General features: G+C 48.5%; 1 protein-coding gene across 2 annotated transcripts; it reads right to left on the bottom strand.

The window, feature by feature from the left end:
- Window positions 1-288: 288 nt before the first annotated feature.
- Slc6a8 (solute carrier family 6 member 8) lies at window positions 289-9,413 on the bottom strand. Of its 2 annotated transcripts, XM_021153139.3 has the most exons (13): window positions 8,774-9,413; window positions 7,051-7,182; window positions 5,934-6,183; window positions 5,383-5,515; window positions 4,066-4,200; window positions 3,870-3,973; window positions 3,651-3,775; window positions 2,979-3,091; window positions 2,720-2,857; window positions 2,543-2,645; window positions 2,345-2,445; window positions 2,102-2,272; window positions 289-1,820 (listed from the first exon to the last, which is right to left on the bottom strand). In XM_021153139.3, exons 1-13 carry the CDS (start codon window positions 9,033-9,035, stop codon window positions 1,680-1,682), a joined length of 1,908 nt encoding a protein of 635 aa, XP_021008798.1. In that variant the 5' UTR covers window positions 9,036-9,413; the 3' UTR covers window positions 289-1,679. The 2 variants fall into 2 exon arrangements, with proteins under 2 accessions (XP_021008798.1, XP_029329302.1); XM_029473442.2 differs by lacking the exon at window positions 4,066-4,200 and having other exon boundaries at window positions 8,774-9,136.
- Window positions 9,414-22,504: the final 13,091 nt, after the last annotated feature.

Here is a 22,504-nt window from a genome sequence, read left to right on the forward strand (position 1 = left end):
AAAAACCAAAAAAAAAAAAAAAAAAAAAAAGAAAAATTCTTGGAATAACTCATAGCTACAGCCTTGCTCTGCTGCATTTGTTCCTATAGAACTTACTGTCACCCCATGCTCTTCAGTCTAGGGGATTGAGTTTTCCTTTCCTGCTCTATTTCCAGTTTCTGACATGGTACTAGGTGCAGAATCCCTCAGAATGGGCTTTAGTGAATGCAAGGCTGGAGTTGGAGGAAGGTTCCCACACCTGCATCCCCACCTAATTCCTCTTCCAGAGAAGCAGAAACAGGAGCCAACTTTGGAAAATGAAGTGTTTTTATTGCTATGTTTGCAGTGGCTTTTTTAGCACAGTAAGAATGTCCCCAAAGGCTTGCACCCTTACCCAGCCCCACTTCTCTGGCTTAGTCCAGCTCTGTGTGAAGGAAGCCTTTCTAAGGGCTACTTGGCTGTTTCAGGCTTGATGGGACATAGATGTGGGTTTAAGCTGCTACACGGAAGACTTGAGATGTCAAAAGTACATCAGCCTTTAGCTTGGAGGTGGGAGCCATGCCCAGGATCCCTTTCTCGGGCTTTGTCCATGGGAAATCCCTGCAATCATGCCCAGGGAGTTGGGTGTGGGCAAGTCTGAGCATGTCAGGTGAGCAGACCCAGATTCCCTGGAACAGTGTTACAGCCTTCCATCCCACAGACTTAGAGGCAAAGGACCAGTGTGGGGACACCATTGAGGCTCCCACTTTCCCACTCCAGTCTGGCTGGAGACCATACAGAACATCCATACAACAGACTCATATATATATACTCAACAGCCTGAAGCTTTTGTTTTGCCTATGAAAATTAAGTCTATAAATTCACACTCCTTGGCTAGGGTCAGAGAAGAAAGGTGAGGATGTGAAGAAAAGGAGTGGAAATGTGGAGATGGTGGGGGCTTTTTAGAAATATACAAGCAGAAGTCTCACTCTCAAGTTTTTCTTATAAAATGTGCAAAATATAAGCCTCCTTTGCCCAGAGGCTGTGTTTACTTCTGGTATTCACCTTCACTAAGAGATAAGAGATCTACAGATCTACACATACACACATACATACTCACACACACAGAGAGAGAAGGGGGTGTGCACTCAGACCCAAGCTCACACAATTAATATTGGTGGCAATTGGCGCAGGAACACAAAGTTCCATTGCTGACTGGCTCTCTAGCTTCTAGAATAGGGGTAGGAAGGGTCTAATTCAGCTGCAATATTCACATTGGTTCCACTGTCCCTCTCTTCTCCTCCTGTCCTACCTTATTTTCCCTCCTCTCCTGTTACCCAAGCTGCCACTGTTTCTAGGGCAAAGGTATGTTACAGAGCAGAGCTTGGGAGGCAGGCAGGTGGGCTTGGCAAGGCTAGGAGATGGGTCCTGGGCACTGGGAAGAAGGAGAGGAGGTAGGGCCTGGAAGCAATGCAAATACCAGCTTAGTTGTGGGGTGGGGAGGAGAGGCATCTATTTTTGGTGGGTTGTGATATTTTTGGCGTTTTATTAAAAATGGAAAAAGTTATTTTTGTTAGCACTCATGGTGCTCCCTCCCCTCCCCCAGGCAGACCCCCAAACTGTCAAGGAAAGGCAAGCCCCCAGAGGGATGAGTGGGGGCTAAAGTTGGGGCTGCTATGGCTACCAAAGGATGAGCTGGTGATGTGAGCTGGGGGTGCCTGTTACATGACACTCTCCACCACGACGACCTTGCTGCTCTCGGACACGGGAGTCAGGGTGGTCAGGCCCCTGACATCTGCATCCTGAGCTCTGTATTCCAAGTGATGGAGGCCCCAGATAGGCTGGGTCAGGTGCTGCCATCGCTGTGGGAGAGGAGGGCATGTTGAACTTCCCATGGCTCACATGCAACTGCTTCCACTCTCTAGCTCCTATCTGCTGCCAAGGCAGGTGTGCCTCCCTGTAGTGGGTTAAGTTGTCCTTGTGTGGAGCCAGGGAAGTGAGAGGTGGGTCTTGCCTCCTTGCTGCTACATGAGGTCATAATGGGTTAGCTTTCCTTCCATCTATTGCCCCCTCCAGTCTGAGCTGGCCATGCTTACGAGCAATGGTCTGTTCCTTTGAGGAACAAGTTAGGTAGGGACCTTACCTCTGCCATGGTTCCTTTTGCCCTGAGGAGACAGCCCAGGAGGTGGAGGGGTACACATAGCATAGAAGAGAGTGCAAAGGCCCAGCCCATAGCTTCACCCCACCATGGGTACACGTAGGTGTTGTTGTAGACCAGTGGCTCGTAGTACACAATGTTGAAGATGAAGATGCCCTGTGGACACAGATGCCTGCGGTCACTGGTGCCTCACTACACCACACCACTTGTCTACTTCCCCAGCCTTACCATGCAGACCAATGGGGTGAAGAAGGACCAGCACCATTTCATCCAGGGGCAAGGTCGGTACCCAATCATACAGGCAATGTCATCCATGAAGCGGTCAGCTCCTGGAACAGGATGAGGTGGACAGGAAGGCTAGAAGTAGAGACCATTTATCCCCATTCCACTCCACAATTTCTAACCCAGCCCTTCATTTTGACTTACCATAAACCCAAGCCACAACTACACACTCCCAAAAGGCTTGCCAAAGCAGTGTAGTGCCACTAGCTGAGTAGTAGTCAAATAGCTGGAAGACGTACATCCCGCCCTGAGGAACAGAGTCAGGTCAGAGAAGCTGGCCCATGGTTGGAAACTGACAGTAACCCACCTTACCCCACTCACATCGGTCACCATGGAGAGATCGATGACAAAGCAGAGGGCGCAGCAGAGAGCAACGGAGATCTCCCTTTGGAAACGGAAGTAGTAGGAGGCCGGGAGGAGATCCAGGAGCCCGGTAATGAAGCCCTCCACACCTACAAACTGTGGCCAGGGTACCTCAGGCCCAGGTCCCCCATGTCCCCATGCACCTCTTGCCTAATGTGCCAAGTCCCCTGACCACCACCATCCCCTACCCCATTCCTGCCCTAGAGCTCCTGCAAACCTGGCTGTCCAAACCGAGCAGCAGCAGCATGAAGAAGAACAAGGCAGCCCAGAGTGGGGCCACAGGCATCAGTGTGACAGCCCGTGGGTAGGCAATGAAGGCTAGACCAGGCCCTGAGTGGAAAGATGCAGGGTGAGACTGGCCCTCAGCACCATCCTGAATATCCTAATGCTCAAGGTCCTCCCTCACCCCCAGATAATAATCAAAATCTGAGGACTGTTTGTGCCTTAGCATGGCTAAACCCATTGAGGTCCTATAGGCATCTCACATCAGAGTTCAGAAAGGCTGTGGTCCTTGGCAGCCCCACCCTGTATTAGCAGGATTCCTGACTCACACTACCGTCCCTGGGCTCCAGCAGCCATGACAGTTGCTGGTTGTCCTGGGGTGACACAACAGAGCTGAAGGAGCATCTCCTTTATTCCTATCTGTAGCACCCAACAAAGAGGATACACGCTGCAGTTCTGGGAGTGGATGACAGGGGGTCCCCAGCTCCAGAGAATTGTTTTGTCTCAGCTGCATAGAGCATCTCAGCTGCATAGAGCTAGCTGAACTCATGTGTCACACACACACACACACACACACACACGCACACACGCACACACGCACAGACGCACGCGCACCCTACATCAGAGTAGTTCTGCTCTGGAGGTTGGCCAAGGTCAGGCAGCTCACCTGATTCTGCCACCTTGGAGATATGCACACCCTGCTCTGTGGCCATGAAGCCCAGGATGGAGAAGACCACAAAGCCAGCAAAGAAGCTGGTCCCGCTGTTGATGAGTGCCAGGATGATGGCATCCCTGAGGGTGGAGGGACAGAATATTCTGGTTTAAGCAGTTCCACTGCTCCAGGGCAGGGCAAGACGGGGCAAGCAGAACAGGGGCGGGTTCCTACTTGTAGCAGTTGTTGTTGAAGCGATTGTAGCTGCCTAGGGCTGTGAGGGCCCCTAGGCCGATGGCATAAGAGAAGAAAATCTGGGTCCCAGCATCTATCCATACCTGGAAGGGATGGGTCAAGAAAAGAGTCACAAGGGACCCTGTTCAACAGGCAGCATCTCCCAACCCTGTTGCCACAAACTACCTTTCCTCACCTGAGGGGACCCTAGCTTTGACCAGTCAGGCTTGAGATAGTAGATGATACCATCCAGGGCTCCAGGCAGCAGCACCCCTCGCACCAGCAGCACAACGAGGACCACGTAGGGGAATGTAGCAGTGAAGTACACAATCTGGGGGGCCAGAGTGCTCAGAGAGGCTCTGGATCCCTGCTCCCCCTTAAGATGCCTCCTGCCTAACTAAGCTTGGTTGGTGGCTGGTTCCCAGCATTACTGTGAGCTCATAACATGGGCAGTCATATCCCCAAATTGCAGTCATGCTCAGAATTTGGATTAGGAAAGCCAGAAGCACTGATTCTATTCCTGAGTGAGGGACTACCCCCAGGGAAGCTAGGAGCCAGGCTGGACCCCAGGCAGCCTCATAGCAGGCTCTAGTTAGCTATATAAAAGGAGGGAAGAAACAGGGCCATAGCATTCCAAGGTGAGGGTCCCTAGGTGTATCTAACATCTACTGAAGGAAAGTTTGTTCCTATGGGGCATGCCTATATGGGGGTTGGAAGGTATGGGGAGTATGGACACAGAAAACCCATGGCAATGTTACATGAATTATAATAACCACATATCCCTCAGAGCCCTGAGGTCCCAAACTCCAGATCATTCTTGGTAGGCTGCTGGGCTCCTTAGCAGTTAGGGACTCTAGCTGGGCAAGAGAAAGACAGAGTTGGGTTTGCAGCTTGGTGTTATTGCTAAAGAGGGAGGGAGGGAGGGAGGGAGGGAGGGAGGGAGGGAGGAGGGAGGAAGAGAGGGAGGGAGGGAGGGAGGGAGAGAGAGAGACACTCAGCATTTAAGGACCCTGCTGTGAAGGAACCTTGATGCACTGGAGTTTGATCCTCCAGGGACCTGACCATGTCCCCTGGTTTAGCAATTTTAATGTGCTGGTTCATCTGTCTCTGTAACCTGAGGAAACCTCTGAAGGAGTCTTCCTTGGGGGCCTGAGGATCACAGAGGTGAGAGTCCCCACAGGTCAGGTTCACCCAGAGTGACAAAATTAACTTAAGCATCTAGCAAAGAGTAGGAAGGAACAGAAGGCGAGGCAGTAGAAGAGGAGGAAATGGAAAGGGCCAGGATGGGCAGCAGACACAGAGAAGGGTTACTGGCTGAAGGGTATTGTTCCTGGAGGTGGAGATTGAGGAAGAATGCCCACCAACAAGTGAGAGCAAAAGGTGAGTTTAGGAACCTGTCCTCTCTGTAGATTTGAGCCTCAGTCTAGTCACCTCCTATTGTCATTGTGTCCCTTGCAGACAAGTACACCTCCCAGGTAATGCTGCCCCCACCCTACAATGCCCCCACTTGTACCTTTCCTGTTGACTTGACCCCCTTCCACACACAGAAGTAGACCAGCACCCAGCAGGCCAGCAGGCACAAGGTCACTTCCCAGTTGAGGGCTCCTGGAACCTCCAGCCCTGTGGAGAGCCTCAATACTTTGTTTCTAGGGTAGAGAAGAAAGGAAGGCACCTGAGGGTCATGTCAGCAAAGGTCACAGTGACTGGGATTTGCTTTGGAGTTGGCAGGTCCTCCCTTTATCACAGCCCTAGGTCCAGGCCCTACCATCAGGTGTCTGGAGGACTACCCTAGGGTCATCATATTTACCCCAACCTTCTACAAATATGCAGTTTCAGCTCTGTAATGAGGTCAACATGAGAAGACAATAGCAAATGTCATGTTGCTATAGGAGCAATGTCTATTCAAGCCCCAAGACTGGCCTAGGCACTCCTGGAGGATGGGGACAGACAAAACCCAGGAGTGGTTGTTTTGCATCCTTGGCCATGTGCACCCAGGGCTTGACCACATATGGAAAGACCAAGGGATGAGGGAGGATAGGCTTGGCCCACAGGCACCTGACTCACTCCCAGAACTCGATGACAGGGGACCGTCGGTCAGCAAGCTGATCACATGTGAGGTTGGCCAGGCTGGCATTGGCACAGTCTTCGTGGCGGAAGATCTCCACACAGTCAGGAGTGTTCCAGGTGTGGCCACATGTAGCCCATGGCAAAGTGGTAGTAAAGGACTTGACCAGGTAATAGAAGCCCCAGGCCAGCACCATGATGTAGTAAGTGTTGCAGTAGAAGACAATCACCATGGAGGCATAGCCCAGACCTGAGGATGAGTGAGTAGTTTTACCCCTTCTGGGCTCCTTTGTGGCCATTTTCCTACCACCCACATCATCTCCCCTTCCAGAGTTGGCATTGATCCCTGATGAGTTCCTGACAGCGTGTTCCCTATGCCTCCATCCCTCCCTCTATCTTCTCCCTCTTTTCATCCTGCCAGAGGCTTCTCCAAGCTTTTAAAGCCCAAGTGTGTGTCCCAACTCTAGGCTACCTTCCCTGTCTATCTCGGGCTAAGATTTGCCATGTTCTTCCACTATCTCTGTGCTTTAGCTCCTCCACCAAGCCCAGAGCTAAAGACAGCTCTTTCCTACCTATGTAGTTACTACATCCTATTGATTGTCCAGCTTCAAATGCTTGCCCCTTCCCAGGTCCCAGTACCACCATGCAGTCACAGAAGGCAAGTCTCTACCCCATGTTACCCAGTAGCCTCTACTATACATAAGCTGAGAGAGCTTTCTAGTAACCCAAGGAAGTGTGGAAAATACTCATCCCCTCAGAGGACAACCTTGGCAAATTGCTTCACCCCTTTGTGTCCAGCTTCTTCAAGGACAGTAGTAGGACCTCTGAGGTGAGTCAAGTGCGTCCGTCCAACAGGTCCTGTCCCTACGCCGTTTCTGTTGCATTCTTTCCCTTAAGCAAGCCTGTCCCCTAGTTCCTGACTCTTCAAATTAATTGTGTGATCTAGGATCCTGCAGACTCTCTCCTAAGCTCAGGGGGGTATTACCTACCCCAAGTCTAGTGCTCATTGAAGAAATCAAAAGACTTCTTCAAGTGGGTCACAGCCATACTGTGTTCCCTGGCCCTCATCCCAATAATTGAAAAATGGAGAATTGAGAGTTGGCCCATGGTGGCTCACCTTTGAATAGGGGACAGATGTTCCAGACATTGATGCTGCCGGCCTTCATGAACTGGCCCAATGAGATTTCCAGGAAGAAAATGGGGATTCCTCCAACCAGGGCAATCAGGACATAGGGAATAAGGAACACACCTGGAAGAAGAGGAAGTGTGGAGTGGGCTCAGGATGCTTCCAAATCACCTCCTGCAGCAGGAGGGGGCTTAACCCAAACCCATCAGCCAAGCTGTCTAGGCCTCACACCAGCCCAGACTCCAGAAGTCCTAGAAGGCCCAGACAGAGCCCCAGCTTCAGCTTGCACCCCAGTCCCATGACTTCCCACTGAGTGAATCAGCACAAGGGTGGCCACTGACTCAGAGGCTCAACGTGAACAATCCCAGCAGATGAGCTCTAGGTCTGTTGAGAGGAGGCACAGCAGCAGTGTCTAGCCAGTATTCCCTATACCATGGGGGAGCCCTTGGCTCACTGAGTTCTGAGCCTATAGACACCTAGGGTGACATAGCAGGTATTGAAAACACACAGACTTATGCATACAGGCCATCTCTTGTGCCACAGTTCTTTTTGGCAGGCAGCAGAACAGGAAGGAATGGCCAAGGTTTGTTCATATGTGCCAGGCTGGGTGCTCAGGCTTGGGGGCTTGTCAAACGGCAGTGAGCCCAACTACCCTGTACTTTGTAATCATGAGAGTCCCAGGAGGAAGCTGGGTGGGTGGCAATTCTCTGCTTATGGGGGTATTGATGCAGGACAAAGAGAGACAAATCAAGGAAAGGGGCTGAGACAGTATTCCAGCAATTATGTGGAGTGGTAGGAAGGAGGGGAGAGCTGAGCAGCTGCAGTTTTGACCTATTCCTCTTTACTGCTCTCTAGGACCCTATCTGCATAGGATCAGCTTTCTCTGCTACTCAGCGACAGAGTTAATTGCAGTTTACTGGGCTCCTGCTCCCAGCATCCTTCCTGTGTGTGACCTTGGACAGAGGCCTCCACTCTGGGACTCAGTTTCCCACCAATCACCCAGCTGCTTCAGTTCTCCAGAAATCCAGTGCTGCTTTGTAGTCCCAGGACAGACAAGCACCCACTACTGTTGCTAAGCTGGGCTTAGGCAACTGAGCATGGGATGTGCATGCAGCCTGTCTAGTGGCGGCGCCAGGCGGGCCAGGCCGCAGACATCCCAAGCCTGGCTCAAGCACCCAGTGTTCCAAGCCTGGGCCAGAGGGGAGGGGAGAGGAGAAAAGGGAGAAGAGGGAGGGTAGGAGAGTGTGGGGGAGGGACAGAGTGGCCCATTGTGTGTGTGTACGTACTCCTATGTGTACACGTGGGGGGGTCCACACAATGTGTCACTTGTGTGCCTGACCCATGAGGACAACTAGGGCTCCTCACCTCCTAGAGCCCCCTCCATTGGGGGGCAGGGCTTCCCTTCCCACCTCAGTGGCCAATCACTCCCAGTTTGGACTGGAAGTCTGGGAGGCAGCCCCTCAGTTCATCTGGAAGCTACCCTTGATTGCCTCCCTTCCACACTGCCAGGCACATGACCGGTGAGGGGGGTGGAGGCCGCTGTGCTGGGTCACAGAACGCTTGGTTGGTGAGGGGGCACCATGGCCTCCACCCGCTTTGGGCGGGCCTCCCTACACTCTGGACTTTGCCCCACTGCTCTGGTGGGCCTGTGGCAGGCTGGGGTTGGAACTGGTCGCTGATGAAAAGCCAGGATGCTCAGGGGCAGGGCACTCACCTCCGCCGTTCTTGTAGCACAGGTAGGGGAAGCGCCACACGTTACCGAGGCCCACGGCGAAGCCCACGCACGACATGATGAAGTCCATCTGGCGTGTCCAAGTCTCTCGCGGTGGTACTGCAAGGCGGCCGCCAGGCGCCCCCAGGCCCGCAGGGCCATCGCCCTTGGCTGGGGCACCGTCGGGCCCGGGCACGATGAGAGGACCCTTCTTCTCGTCACCAGACACGCTATAGATACCGTTTTCAGCGCTCTTTTTCGCCATGGCCCCAGCGGGGCCGTGAGGCCGGGCCGGGGGTCGCGGCGCCTCGAGGGTGGCGGGCGGGCGAGGGGGCTCCGGTGGCACCTGAAGAGAGGGCCCCGAAAGCGCGGGCCCGCCCGGGGGCCTCGGGGGCGGCCGGGCCGGGGGACGGGGCGACGGGTGGGCGGGAGGGGTGCGGGACGGCGGGGGCGGCGCAGTCAGAAGCAGTCCACGAAGCACTTGAAAGTGAGCCTGAAGAATCTCATGTGTGTCGGGGGCCCGGGAGCGCGCGGGCGGCGGTGGAGCCTGGCCGGGCGGCGGCGGCGGCGGCTCCCGAGACTCCTGCCCGCGGCTCGGGCGGCGGTGGCGGCTGCAGCGAGGACTGCTCGCCCTGCCGGAGGCTCACCCTAGCGCGTCGCGGGTGGCATCGGAAGCCCACTGTCTGCAAGCGGCGGCCGGAGCAAGGGGCCTGAGGCCCGCGGCCCCGGCCCAGCCCCAAGTGGCTGTCCTGTTCGCTCGCGGCTCTCCTGGCGCTGGCAGCTCCGGTGGTCCCGGGTACGACTAGCCCCCTCCTTCCCGGCGGCGGCGGCTACAGCCGCTCTCCCGGCCGCGGCGGACTCAAAGACTCGCCTTGGCACTCCAACTGTCCCTCTCTTTCCCGACGCGACCCGCTGCTGCTTAAGAACCAACTCCCGGTGATGTCACTGTCGCCCCACCCCCACGACCCGACCGCTCCCCCCTCCCCCTCCATCCCGCCCTCCCTGTCACTCCGCCTACCTCCTCCTCTAGAGGAGACGCTGCTCCAGTTGGGAGCAGGATGGCTGCTACCTGGGGCGCTGGCCAGCACTTCTTTTCGTGGGCCGAGCAGCCATTCGTTCCAGGATCACCTGGTTCAGGTCGGGTCAAAGTCCCCTCAGATTTTTCTGAACCACCAGGAAAACGGAGTCTCTAGTTGACCTCCAGACATCCTTAGTCCTTCTCCCTTCTCTCCACTCATTTTAGCCTGGAATCTCGTTTCCCGGTGGACCATCCTTCACCAAGGTTCGTCCAGCCTGCCTAATGTTTCCTCTTCACTTCCCAATTAGGACCTAGGGAGAGTTGGATATCCAGGTGCAAAGTGTCTTGGTCCCTGCACCAAAGTAAGTGCCCTGTGCGATTGCCTTCTGAAGGACTGTCCCTGCGCTGGCCTGGAGTGTGTGGGGGGAATCGTCCTCCAAGAGTTCTGTGGAACTTTGCCAGAAGCACTGAGCTGTCTCAAGACATTTAGGCCTCCCAAAGATACAGCCTGGAGGCTGAGGGTCATGGTATCAGCTTTGTGTCTGATCAATTTCTATTTGTCTCCAGAGTGGGCAAAGGGTAGCTTGCTTGGTCGAAGATCAGAGTTACAATTTGTCACCAAGGTACAGAAGGGGGACTCCATGATAACTCACCTTTTGCCACCTTTTGTCCACCTTTTGCCTGATGTGGGGGTGGGTAGGGCTTGTGATCTATAGATACTGGGGTAAGAATAGGGTGAGGCTGCCCCCTGGTGCCTGGTAGATGTACAGACCCTCCCTCTAAGTTCAGTAACCTGCCTGCTCAGGGACTTCTAGGCCTCTTTATCAGCAGAGCAGCTTCTTGGGAATTTTCCAAGGCCAACACTAGCCTGGGGTGGACTAGATAGGTGAGGCGTGCCCATTTCAATCCCAAACTCCTTGATCTGATCAGACACCAAAGTCCCCAGATGGCTCATCCCATCATGCTAAGCCGGCAGCCATCCGGCAGCTTTAGAAAGAAAAGCAGTTCCAGCCAGAGCCAGATTGAGCCTGATAGGTGAGGGAAGAAGGAGGGGCAGCATCTCCACCCAGGCTAGCAGGAAGATCTCTCTCTCTCTCTCTCTCTCTCTCTCTCTCTCTCTCTGTGTGTGTGTGTGTGTGTGTGTGTGTATTTGCTTGCTCATCACAGAACCCTAACTTGAGCCATGTTTGTTCCAGCATGGGACCAAAGTCCTCCTGGAGAAACAAAGGCCATAGAAGAGTTACTCATAGTTAATCATAGCACATATATCCTGGAAGATCTGGAGGCATCCAAGGAACAAGGAAAGGGGTTATTTAAGAGAAGAAAGAAGAGGATCCCAAGGAATAGGCACAAAGGACTCCATTGCAGTATAAAGATCTGCAAAGGAAAAGGAGCTGCTGCAAGTTATCTGGATGAGGTTGGGCAGAGTCCAGTCAATAACAGGAAAATCAGGCTGTAGAAGTGGGAACTGGGTATGGGTACTATTGGGAATTTAAGATCCTGTTTGTCAGTGCCAGGCGTGGTGCTTTAATCCCAGCACTTGGGAGGCAGAGGCAGGTGGATTTCTGAGTTCGAGGCCAGCCTGGTCTACAGAGTGAGCTCCAGGACAACCGGGGCTACACAGAGAAACCCTGTCTCGAAAAACCAAAAAAAAAAAAAAAAAAAAAAAACGAGCCTGCTTGTCCAGGGAGCTGGAATGGGAAACAAAGAACATAGTAGCCTGAGAAACATGTGGGTGAGCTGATGGCACTTTGAGGAGATGGTCACTGCTGTGTGTGGGGAGGTTTGGAGTTCAGGAAGTCAAGACTGGCTGTGAGAGTGAGTGCATCCCTCCATCCTGGGCCTGTGATGAGCATCTGGCATGCGCCAACCCCAGATACAGGAACATAAGGAAGTAGTACCATCTCCACGTAGGCACAAAGAGGTACTTTAAGGTACCAGTCACCCACACTGAGGCACCTGGGACTGCCACTGCTTTTCTGGGCTCAGAAGGTAGCCAGAGTGGAGGCAACTGGGAAACAGAAATCAAAGGTCATTGAGGATAACCAATGTGACCTTGAGGATTCCTGGGCCTTTACATCTCAGGGGCATAAGTTTGACAGGTCTCAAGACCTGATTCCATGGGATTCCACTTATCTCCTTCCAGTTCCCCCGCCTCCTCCCAGTCTGTGGGTTACCCTAGATTCCCTGCAGCCAGTCTTTCCTGCAGCAGTTTTCTTACCTACCTCATTCTCTTAGGGCCTGAACCTCTCCATACTCTAATGACTAGCCCCAGGCTTAGGTCACATGTTATGGTTTGTATATGCTATGTCAAGAGAGTGGCACTATTACAAGTTGTGGCCTTATAGGAGTAGGTGTGTCACTGTGGGCATGGGCTTTAAGAGCCTCATCCTAGAAGTCAGTATAACAGCCTTCAGATGAAGATGTAGAACTCTCAGCTTCTCCTGCACCATGTCTGCCTGGATGCTGCCATACTCCCACCTTGATGATAATGGACTGAGCTTCTGATCCTGTAAGCCAGCTCCAATTAACTGTTGTCCTTATAAGAGTTGCCTTGGTGATGGTGTCTGTCCACAGCAGTAAAACCCTAACTAAGACATTGCACTTGCCCATCGACATCCTGCATCCATGTTGATTCTATTTCTTTTTTTTTTTTTTTTTTTTTTTTTTTTTTTTTTTGGTTTTTCGAGACAGGGTTTCTCTGTGTAGCCTTGGCTGTCCTGGAACTCACTCTGTAGACCAGGCTGGCCTCGAACTCAGAAATCCGCCTGCCTCTGCCTCCCGAGTGCTGGGATTAAAGGCGTGCGCCACCACGCCCGGCTTGATTCTATTTCTTTACTGACTTTCAGTTGATGGTCAGGAGGCTAAAGAAGGAGGTATTGTAAATGACTGCCCTAATAGCTACCCATGAGCCATTTCCCAAGAAGCTAAAAAACAAAGTCAAACAGCCTCTGTGCCTGTGGTGTGTGTTCCAACCCAGATAACTGTGGAAGTGTGTGCACTGATGGGGACAGTTTGTGTGTCTAGGGACAGTTCCTAGGAGATGTGGAGCACTAGGGGGAACAAAGGCATTGGACTTTCCGATGCTGGGCAGGCTCTCTCCAGGGCGTGCTCCTGCTGGGGTGTCAGAGAAAGTGTAGTTGCTAGGAAGGAGCATGCTGGGACTCCCCAGGATCCCAGCTGATAGCTATTGGCTCTTCCCAACTAGCACTCATGAAGGCATTAAACCTGTACTGAGAACATCCATCTAGGAGTTGGAGTGGAAGCTGAGAACAGGCTGGGGTGAAGGCAGCAAGCTGGGAGAGTGCTGCCACAGGACCCATGGTGATGGAGGATGGCAAGCAAGACTAAGGTTGGACCCAGTGTCTGCCCAGACCTGAGGTAGTCATGGACTGGGAGAAGGCTGGATGGAGGTCATCACCCTCCAATGATTCTGTAAGAAGCTAGGCAACTGAAGGCATGGCTGGAACACCTCCTATTCTGGAGGTTCAGCACAATAAGCTTTAGAATTAGAATGAGCTGGGAACAAAGGGAAAGCTGGGCAGGGCTTTGTACTTTCAACTCCTGAGCCAGCAGGTAAGGGGAACAAATGGGGTGGAGTCAAGATTCATGGAGCTGGGGTGCAGTAGCAGAAGCCTGGGGACTGCTGAAAGGCAGAAGTCCTCTTCCCAGCACAGACTACACCCACACAGACAATCTGAAAGGATTAATGTTTTATGTTTTCATATAAACTTTTTATATTAGACTGCACTTTATTATTTTTTTTTTCGAGACAGGGTTTCTCTGTATAGCTCTGGCTGTCCTAGAACTCACTCTGTAGACCAGGCTGGCCTCAAACTCAGAAATCCATCTGTCTCTGCCTCCTAAGTGCTGGGATTAAAGGTGTGCGCCACCACACCCAGCTTTTGTTTGTTTGTTTGTTTTGTTTTGTTTTTGTTGGGTGTTTTTTGTTTTTGTTTTTTGAGACAGGGTTTCTCTGTGTAGCCCTGGCTGTCCTGGAACTCACTCTGTAGACCAGGCTGGCCTCTAACTCAGAAATCCGCCTGCCTCTGCCTCCCGAGTGCTGGGATTAAAGGAGTGCGCCACCACGCCCCGCATGACTGCATTTTATATTGAAGACTTAGTTTTCCTTTTTGGGGAAGCACATGGTGGGATAGTGGCTGGCCTTGAATTTAGATAGAACTTCCTGAGTGCTGAGATTACAGGTGAGAGTCACCACATTCAGGCTTAGAGAAAAAAATTTCCAATGTTTTGAGACAAGATCTTAGTCCAGGCTATCTTAAACCCAGTATATAGCTAAGGATGACTTTGTTCTTTTGATATTACTGTCTTCATCTCTAGAATGCTAGGATTCCAGATGCAGGATATTATATTCAGATTAAACCCTTTTAGATTTGCAGAAAAATAGCTGAGATAGTAGTAAGCATTCCAACATCCCTTCTGCCATATCATGAAAACACTTTATTTTTTTATTGGATATTTTCTTTATTTACATTTCAAATATTTCCCCTTTCCAGGTCTCCCTTTAGGAACCCCTTATTCCCTCCCCCTCCCCCTGCCTCTATGAGGGTGCTCCCCCATCCACCCACCCACTCCTGCCTTCCTGCCCTGGCATTCCCCTACACTGGGACATTGAACACCCTCAGGCCCAAGGACCTCTTCTCCCATTGATGTCCAACAAGGCCATCCTCTGCCACATATGTGGCCAGCGCCATGGGTCCCTCCATGTGTACCCTTTGTTTGGTGGTCCAGTCCCCAGGAGCTCTGGGGGAATGGTCTTGCCTGTTGACACTGTTGCTCCCTCCATGGGACTGCAACCCCCTCAGCTCCTTTAGTTCCATCTCCAACTCCTCCATCGGGGATGAGCTCAGTCCAATGGTTGGTTGTGAGGTTCTCTGTATGTCAAGCATAGCAGAGTTTCTCAGGACAGCCATATCAGGCTTCCATCAGCAAGCATTTCCAGACATCCACAATAACATCCCAGAGATGCAGGGATGGTTCAATGTACATAAATCCATCAACATAATCCATTATGTAAACAAACTCAAAAGAAAAAAAACCCACATGATCATCTCATTAGATGCTAAAAAAGCATTTGACAAAATTCAACATCCCTTCATGTTAAAAGTCTTAGAAAGATGAGGAATTCAAGGCCCATACCTAAACATAGTAAAAGCAGTATACAGCAAACCAGTAGCCAACATCAAACTAAATGGAGAGAAACTTGAAGCAATCCCAATAAAATCAGGGACTAGACAAGGCTGCCCACTTTCTCCCTACCTATTCAATATAGTACTTGAATTCCTAGCCAGAGTAATTAGACAACAAAAAGAGAACAAAGGGATACAAATTGGAAAGGAAGAAGTCAAAATATCACAAAAACGCTTATGGTACACTTATTCCAATTAGTGAGTCAATAGAGGTCCGCTATCAAGTTTGTCCAGTTTATTTGGCTTTCTGCAGCATTTCTCTAAAGTCTCTTTGTTGTCCCAAGATCCCATCCAGGATACAACATTGACTTTGTCTATCATGATCACTGTGACTATGAGGAGTGCTTTGTTTTGATGACTCTGGCATTTCTGAGGAAAGCTGATGAAGGTAGAATACTAGCTAGGCCTTAGGTGTTTGTAAGACCATGCTCATCCATCCTTTGGGGTATCAGTACTTAGAGCACCATTGGCCAATGTTGACAATGGCTATCTCATGGAGATGTGTCAGATTCTCACTCATCAAAAGGACCCTTTCTCTTTCCACACTGCACTCTTTACAAGGAAAGTATCATGTCCTTTTCCCTGGGGCTATGTCAGTCACTTGCCATGTCGTGAGGCAGAACACCATGGCAAGGGAGCATGGCAACCCCATTTTGACCAGAAAGCCACAAGAAGAGGTCCTCAACATTGTCTTCAAAGATACAGCTCAGAGACCTTACTTCCTGTCACTAAACCCTACCTTCTAAGGGTTCCACCCCTGTCCAGAGCACTATAGGCTAGGACCAAGACTTTAATCCATAGCATTTGATAGACAGTTAACACAAACTGTAACATATAGGAGCCGCTCTGGTGAATATGTTGCATTCTTCCTCACAGCCGTTTTATTTATTCTCTGATATTTATTTATTAGTTATTAAATGATTTATTACAGTCTATTGTTGGTGGTGCTGTTTTGATATAGGGCCTTCCTGTGTAGCTTTGGCTGTCCTAGAACTTACTATATAAACCAGGCTGGCCTCAAACTCACAGAGATCTTCCTATCTCTGCCTCCCCAGCACTGTTATTAAAGGTGTGTGCCACCACATCTGGCTCTCACTTGTTATTTTGAAACAGGGTCTTAACTATACAGCCCTAGCTAATCTGGAACTTGACATGTAGACCAGGTTGGTCTCAAGCTTCAATCTTTGAATGTTTCCTCTGTTTTTCTTTTTTCTCTTTTTCAGTCTGGAATCTCAGTCCATGGAATGTTCGTGCTTTGAAATATTAATTAACCTAATCTAGATAATATCTCATAAGCATGCCCAGAGGCTTGTTTTTTCCCAGTGGTTCTAGATCATGTCAAGTTGACAACCAATGTTAATTATCATGATCCCTTTTAAGTTTTATTATTTTTATATGTATGGGTGTTATGTCTGTGCACCTCTTGTGTGATTGAGGCCAGAAGAGGATGTCTAATCCTCTGGAACTGGAGTTACAGATAGTTGTGAGCCAACATAGGGCCATTTAAAAAAGCTTCTTGGCTCTGTAGGGGGAAAGCCATGGGTTGATGCATGCTAGGCATGTGCTATACCACTTATCTTTTTCCCAACCTACTTCTGTATCATGCACTTGTGTGCATGTACATGCCTGTTTGAGTACTTGCTTTCTGGCTGTATGCCCAGCTTATGCATTTCCTGTTGTGGATTTTGAATGAGCCATTTCTCCAAGGAGTCATTCATTGGAAATGCTCATTGCTATGGAGTGGTGTTTCTGGACCTTCTCAGTAGACAGAGCAAGGAGACTTGCAAAAGTCATTACTCTGTACACTATATAAATAGACATGCATTCGTGTCTGCATTAAGCAGGAATTCAAAGTGATGTCTCTGACTTTAATCCGTTGCCATGTGGATCAACCTAGCCTTGTCTCTTTGTTTCTCTCACTGCACTATATAGATCTAGCAATCTTAGATCTTAGAATTGTTTTTTGTTTGTTTTGTTTGTTTTGTTTTTTTTTAACAGGGTTTCTCTGTATAGCCCTAGCTGTCCTGGAACTCACTCTGTAGACCAGGCTGGCCTTGAACTCAGAAATCCTCCTGCCTCTGCTTCCCAAGTGCTGTGATTAAAGGCGTGCGCCACCACTGCCCAGCGTTTTAGAATTGTGTTAACTCATACTCTCCCAGTGCACATCATCTGCCTTTAGTATTTTTAAAGACTATGTTAATCAGGCTAGTCTTCAACTCTTAAAAGATCTACTTGTGCCGGGCGTGGTGGCGCACGCCTTTAATCACAGCACTCGGGAGGCAGAGGCAGGCGGATTTCTGAGTTAGAGGCCAGCCTGGTCTACAAAGTGAGTTCCAGGACAGCCAAGGCTACACAGAGAAACCCTGCCTCGAAAAACCAAAAAAAAAAAAAAAAAAAAAAAAAAAAAAAAAAAAAAAAAAAAAAACCAACAACAACTTCAACTTGCTTCTGTTGCTACTTGCTACTGTTTGTTTCCTGAGGAAATGCATAAGCTGGGCATACAGCCAGAAAGCAAGTACTCAAACAGGCATGTACATGCACACAAGTGCATGATACAGAAGTAGGTTGGGAAAAAGATAAGTGGTATAGCACATGCCTAGCATGCATCAAGGAAACTTGCTTCTGTTTCCTGAGTGAATTAAAGATGAGCATGTACCACCATACCCATCTGCTTTTAGGGTTTTTTTAAAATGTGTACTTACAAGTTTGTGTGTGTGTGTGTGTGTGTGTGTGTGTGTGTGTGTGCGCGCGCGCGCGTGCACAGAGGCCAAAAATCAATCCCACCTTATTTATTTACAGTTCTTAAATACATTTATTTATTTATTTATTCATTATTTATTTATTTATTGTGTGTCTGTGTATGCCATGTCAAACATATGGAAGGCATAGAACAATTGGTTCTCTCTCTACCATGTGTGGATGAAATTCAGGTATCAAGCACCTGCCGAACCATCTTGCTGGCCCTCCACTTTATTTTATTTATTTATTTTTTTTTGAGGCAAATTTTCTCACTGAACTTGTGCCTACTTTATGGTCACCAAGTCCCACAGATCTTCCTGTCTTTGCCTTCCCAGAACTGAGATTACAGACATGCACTGACTTTTTGTTTGTTTGTTTGTTTTGTTTTTGTTTTGTTTTGTTTTTCGAGACAGGGTTTCTCTGTGTAGCCCTGGCTGTCCTGGAACTCACTCTGTAGACCAGGCTGGCCTCAAACTCAGAAATCCACCTGCCTCTGCCTCCCGAGTGCTGGGATTAAAGGCGTGCGCCACCACGCCCGGCTTGCACTGTTTATGTGGGTTCTGGGGACCTGAACTCAGGTCCTCGTGTTTGGGTGGCAAGTACTTTACTGATTCACCAATCTCTCCAGCTCTAGTCTTAAATACTTGTATTTATTTATTTTAGTCTTTTAGAATTCATTTTAGTTAAAATATGATTACATCACTTCCTTCCCCTTCCCTTCAGCTTTCCCCATAATTTGCATTGCTGGAGTTAGAACCCAGGGTCCTATGCTTGTTACACAGCCTGCACTTAGTCTTGTTTTTTGGTTTTTCGAGACAGGGTTTCTCTGTGTAGCCCTGGCTGTTCTGGAACTCACTCTGTAGACCAGGGTGGCCTCGAACTCAGAAATCCTCCTGCCTCTGCCTCCCAAGTGCTGGGATTAAAATCGTGCGCCACCACGCCCGGCCTGCACTTAGTCTTATGCACTTGTTCTTTTGTACAGTGACATAAATCGATCCTTTCCTCTGCTTCAGATATGTATATACATGTGTGACACAGTTAAGCTCTTTTGGTTACAATCTGCACTTTATATTGTGACCCCTCTACCTCCTAGAAGATCACCAGGGCTTGTATACACTGCAGTTCCATCTTCCACTGTCAAGACATTTCTGCTGAATGTCAACCATTTACCATGACATCACCAGACAGAATGGTTTCGCTGCTTTCAAAATCCCCTTTGCTTTCCCGAGTAAAACACTGTTCCTTCTCACTCCCTGATGACTTCTGATTTGTTTCTTGTCTCAATATTTTTGCCCTTTCTGACATGTTCTATAAATGGAGCCTATTGTATGAAGTTTGTTTATTTCACCTATCAGTATGTTATTTGCCTATTTGTGGGTGGGGGCAAGGTATCCTAGGCTGACCTCAAACTTGCTGTGTACCTGAGGATTACCTTGAACTACAGTCTTCTTGCCTCTATTTCCTCATTGTGTGTGATACCATGCCTGGCTCAGCAAAACATTTTGAAGACTTATTAGTTCCTCTGTGTCGTTGTATTGTTCCTTCTTCTTCCTCACTGACAAGTTTTCCTTTGAGCTACTAAAGCCTATCCTGCTTGCTTCCAGTCTTCACTAATTATGAATAAAGCTGCTGGGTTTTATGTGGACATAAGATTTCACATATGTGTCATAAACACCAAGGACTATTATCACTGGGTCATATAGTAAAAGCAAGTTTATCTTCATTAGAAATTGTCAAGCTCATGTCTCTAGCTGCATATGAACCAGAATATGGCCTAGTCGGCCATCATTGGGAAGAGAGGCCCCTTGGTCTTGCAAACTTTATATGCCTCAGTACAGGAGAACACCAGGGCCAAGAAGTTGGAGTGGGTGGGTAGGGGAGTTGGGGGGGGGGAGGGTCTGGGGGACTTTTGGGATAGCATTTGAAATATAAATGAAGAAAATACCTAATTAAAAAAATAAATTAGAAAAAAAGAAATTGTCAAGCCTCTTCCAGGCAGTGGTGGCACATGCCTTTAATCCCATCACTCTGAAGGCAAAGGTAGAAGGGTCGCTTGAGTCCAAGGCCAGCCTGTTCTATATCACAAGTTCTAGGGTAACCAGGGCTACATAGAGAAACCCTGTCTTGAAAAAAAACAACAAAATTGCCAAGCCAGGTGGAGTGGCACCAAACAAGATGAAATTGATAAAAAAAAGAAAGAAAGAAAGAACCAAAGAAAGGAAGGAAGGAAAAAAGAAAGAAAGAAAGAAAGAAAGAAAGAAAGAAAGAAAGAAAGAAAGAAAGAAAGAAACTTCCAAAGTGGCTGTTACAGTTTTCATTCCCATTGGCATCCGATGACTGTCTCACTGTCCCTGCCAACATTACCTGTTATCAGTGTTCTGGGTTTTTGGCCATTTTAAGAGGTATCTAAGAACATCGTGAAATTTGGTAATGAGATATGGTGGTAAACACTTTTTTAAATGTGTATTTGCTTGTTGCATTTCTTAGGTGAGTTGTCTCTTCAGAGGTTTGGCTTGTTTTTAAAAATTGGATTGTTCATTTTCTTATTTGAGTTCTTTGTGTACTTTGGATAGATTTGGGAAAACTTGGGGGGCAGGGTGAGCATATTCAAAATGTATTACATTTCCAAAGAATTCATAAAAATATGATTTAAAATATTTATCTTGTTTTTAATTATGTATCTGGAGGGTGTTGGGTTGTGCTGCTTATAAGTGCCTGTAGAGACCACAAGAGGGCATTGTATCATCTAGAGCTAGAATAGATAAGCAGTTATGAGGTACCCTATGTGAATACTGGGAGAAGGGCTCAGGTCCTCTGGAAGAGCAACAAGCCTTAAAAATAGCTAAGTCATCTCTCCAACAACTTCAGTTAATTTTCAAAGTTCTCTATTCACTGCCACTACACATATATGTATCTTGAAATTGACATACACAGTACTTCAATGATTATCTAAATGTTTGCAAAGGTAACAATTACTGACTGCATAATTACAAATTTTAGATGAGAATGGTCCCCATAGGTTCCAATTTGAATACTTGGGTCCCATTGGTGGAACTGTTTGGAAAGGATTAGAAATTGATGTTGTTGGAGGAGGTGTGTTAAGGGGGCAGGACTTTGAGGTTTCAAAAGACTCACATCCTCCCCAGTATCTCTCCCTTTCTGCCTCCTATTTGTGGATCAAGATCTGAGCTCTGAGCTAGTGCACCAGTTCCATGCCTGCCCCTCTGCTGTTACGATTCCCAACATAATGGTCATGGACTCTAACCCTCTGAAACCATAAGTCCAAAGTTAATTAATTAAACTCTTTTATAAGTTACCTTGGTCATGGTGTTTTATTACAGCAATACAAAAGTACACAAGACAACTGGTGTCAATCAAAAACTAGGATACCATTTTTTTATAGGGTGTCATTTAACTGAAGCTGACCTGGAACTCTAGCCTCCACTACCCAAGTGTTGGGATTGCAGGGATGCATCACCACGCCCAACTTATGACATCATTTCTGTATATGGGGGTCTCAGTATGTTGCTTAGGCAGCCCTTGGAATCTTGGGCTGAAGTGATTCTCCTCTTCTGTCTTCCAGATAGCCAGGACTACAGGCCACTTGCACTTGCATGTGGTATTTTTCACATGAGTCTGAACATATACAAATTGCTTCATGAGGACTGAGAATGGAACTCAGTTGGCAGAGTTCAAGCCTAACATATACAAACCCCTGGGTTACAACCGCAGCACTGCATAAGAAGGGGCCTGATGATACAGAACTATAATCCCAGCACTTGGAGGCAGAAGTATGAGGACCAGAGGTTCAAGGTCATCTTTATTTATATACTGAGTTTAAGGCCAGCTTGGAATACATGACATCCTGTCTCAATAACAAACAAACAAAACCCCCATATCCTAGTTAGGGTTTCTATTGCTGCAACAAAACACCATCATCTAGGGCTGGAGAATGGCTCAGAGGTTAAGAGCACTGACTGCTTTTCCAAAGGTCCTGAGTTCAAATCCAGAAACCACACGGTGGCTCACAACCACCGTGTAATGAGATCTGATGCCCTCTTCTGGGGTTTCTGAAAACAGCTACAGTGTACTTACATATAATAAATCTTAAACAAACAAACAAACAAACAAACAAACAAAAAAACCAAAAAACCCACCATCATCAAAGCAACTTGGGAAGGAAAGGGTTTATTTGGCTTATACTTCTAGGTAACAGTTCATCACTGAAGGAAGCCAGGACAGCAATTCAAGCAGGATAGGAACCTGAAGGTAGGAGCTGCTGCAGAGGCCATAGAGGAGTGCTGCTTACTGGCTTGCTTCCCATGACTTGTTTAGCCTGCTTTCTTATAGCACCCAGGACCACCAGTTCAGGGATGGTAGCACTCATAAAGGGCTGAGTCCTGCCTCATCATTTACTAATTAAGAAAATGCCCTACAGCAGGATGTTACGGAGACATTTTCTCAACCGAGTTTCTGTCCTTTTAGATAACTCTAGCTTGTGTCAAGCTGACATAAAACTAGCCAGCACAACACACAACAACAAAAAAGAAAAATTTAAACCCCCAAAGAAACAAAATCACATCATGTGCAGATTCTCATCCTTAGAGCAGGAAACAGGACCTTCAGTTAGCATTTGCTGCTCCCCAGGAGTCTCGGAGCCTTCTTATCTTGCTCAATGTGGACAGTTTCCAGTTATTCAGAAACAAGTGTATGTGTGTGATACATTTGTGAAATATAATATCTGAAAAATAGCAGTTATTTTACTTT

The sequence above is a fragment of the Mus caroli genome, unplaced genomic scaffold, assembly GCF_978045245.1.
Source record: "Mus caroli unplaced genomic scaffold, Mus_caroli_1 scaffold_5, whole genome shotgun sequence".
Lineage (NCBI taxonomy): Eukaryota > Metazoa > Chordata > Mammalia > Rodentia > Muridae > Mus > Mus caroli.

What these genes read in the sequence shown, in the direction of transcription:
- Slc6a8 (XM_021153139.3), bottom strand. Translation starts at nt 9,035, where the DNA reads ATGGCGAAAAAGAGCGCTGAAAACGGTATCTATAGCGTGTCTGGTGAC. An exon ending in CCTGTCATCGAGTTCTGGGA is followed by an intron (nt 5,516 to 5,933) that starts GTGAGTCAGGTG and finishes TCTCTACCCTAG; the next exon opens with AAACAAAGTATTGAGGCTCT. An exon ending in CTCCAAGGTGGCAGAATCAG is followed by an intron (nt 3,092 to 3,650) that starts GTGAGCTGCCTG and finishes CTTTCCACTCAG; the next exon opens with GGCCTGGTCTAGCCTTCATT.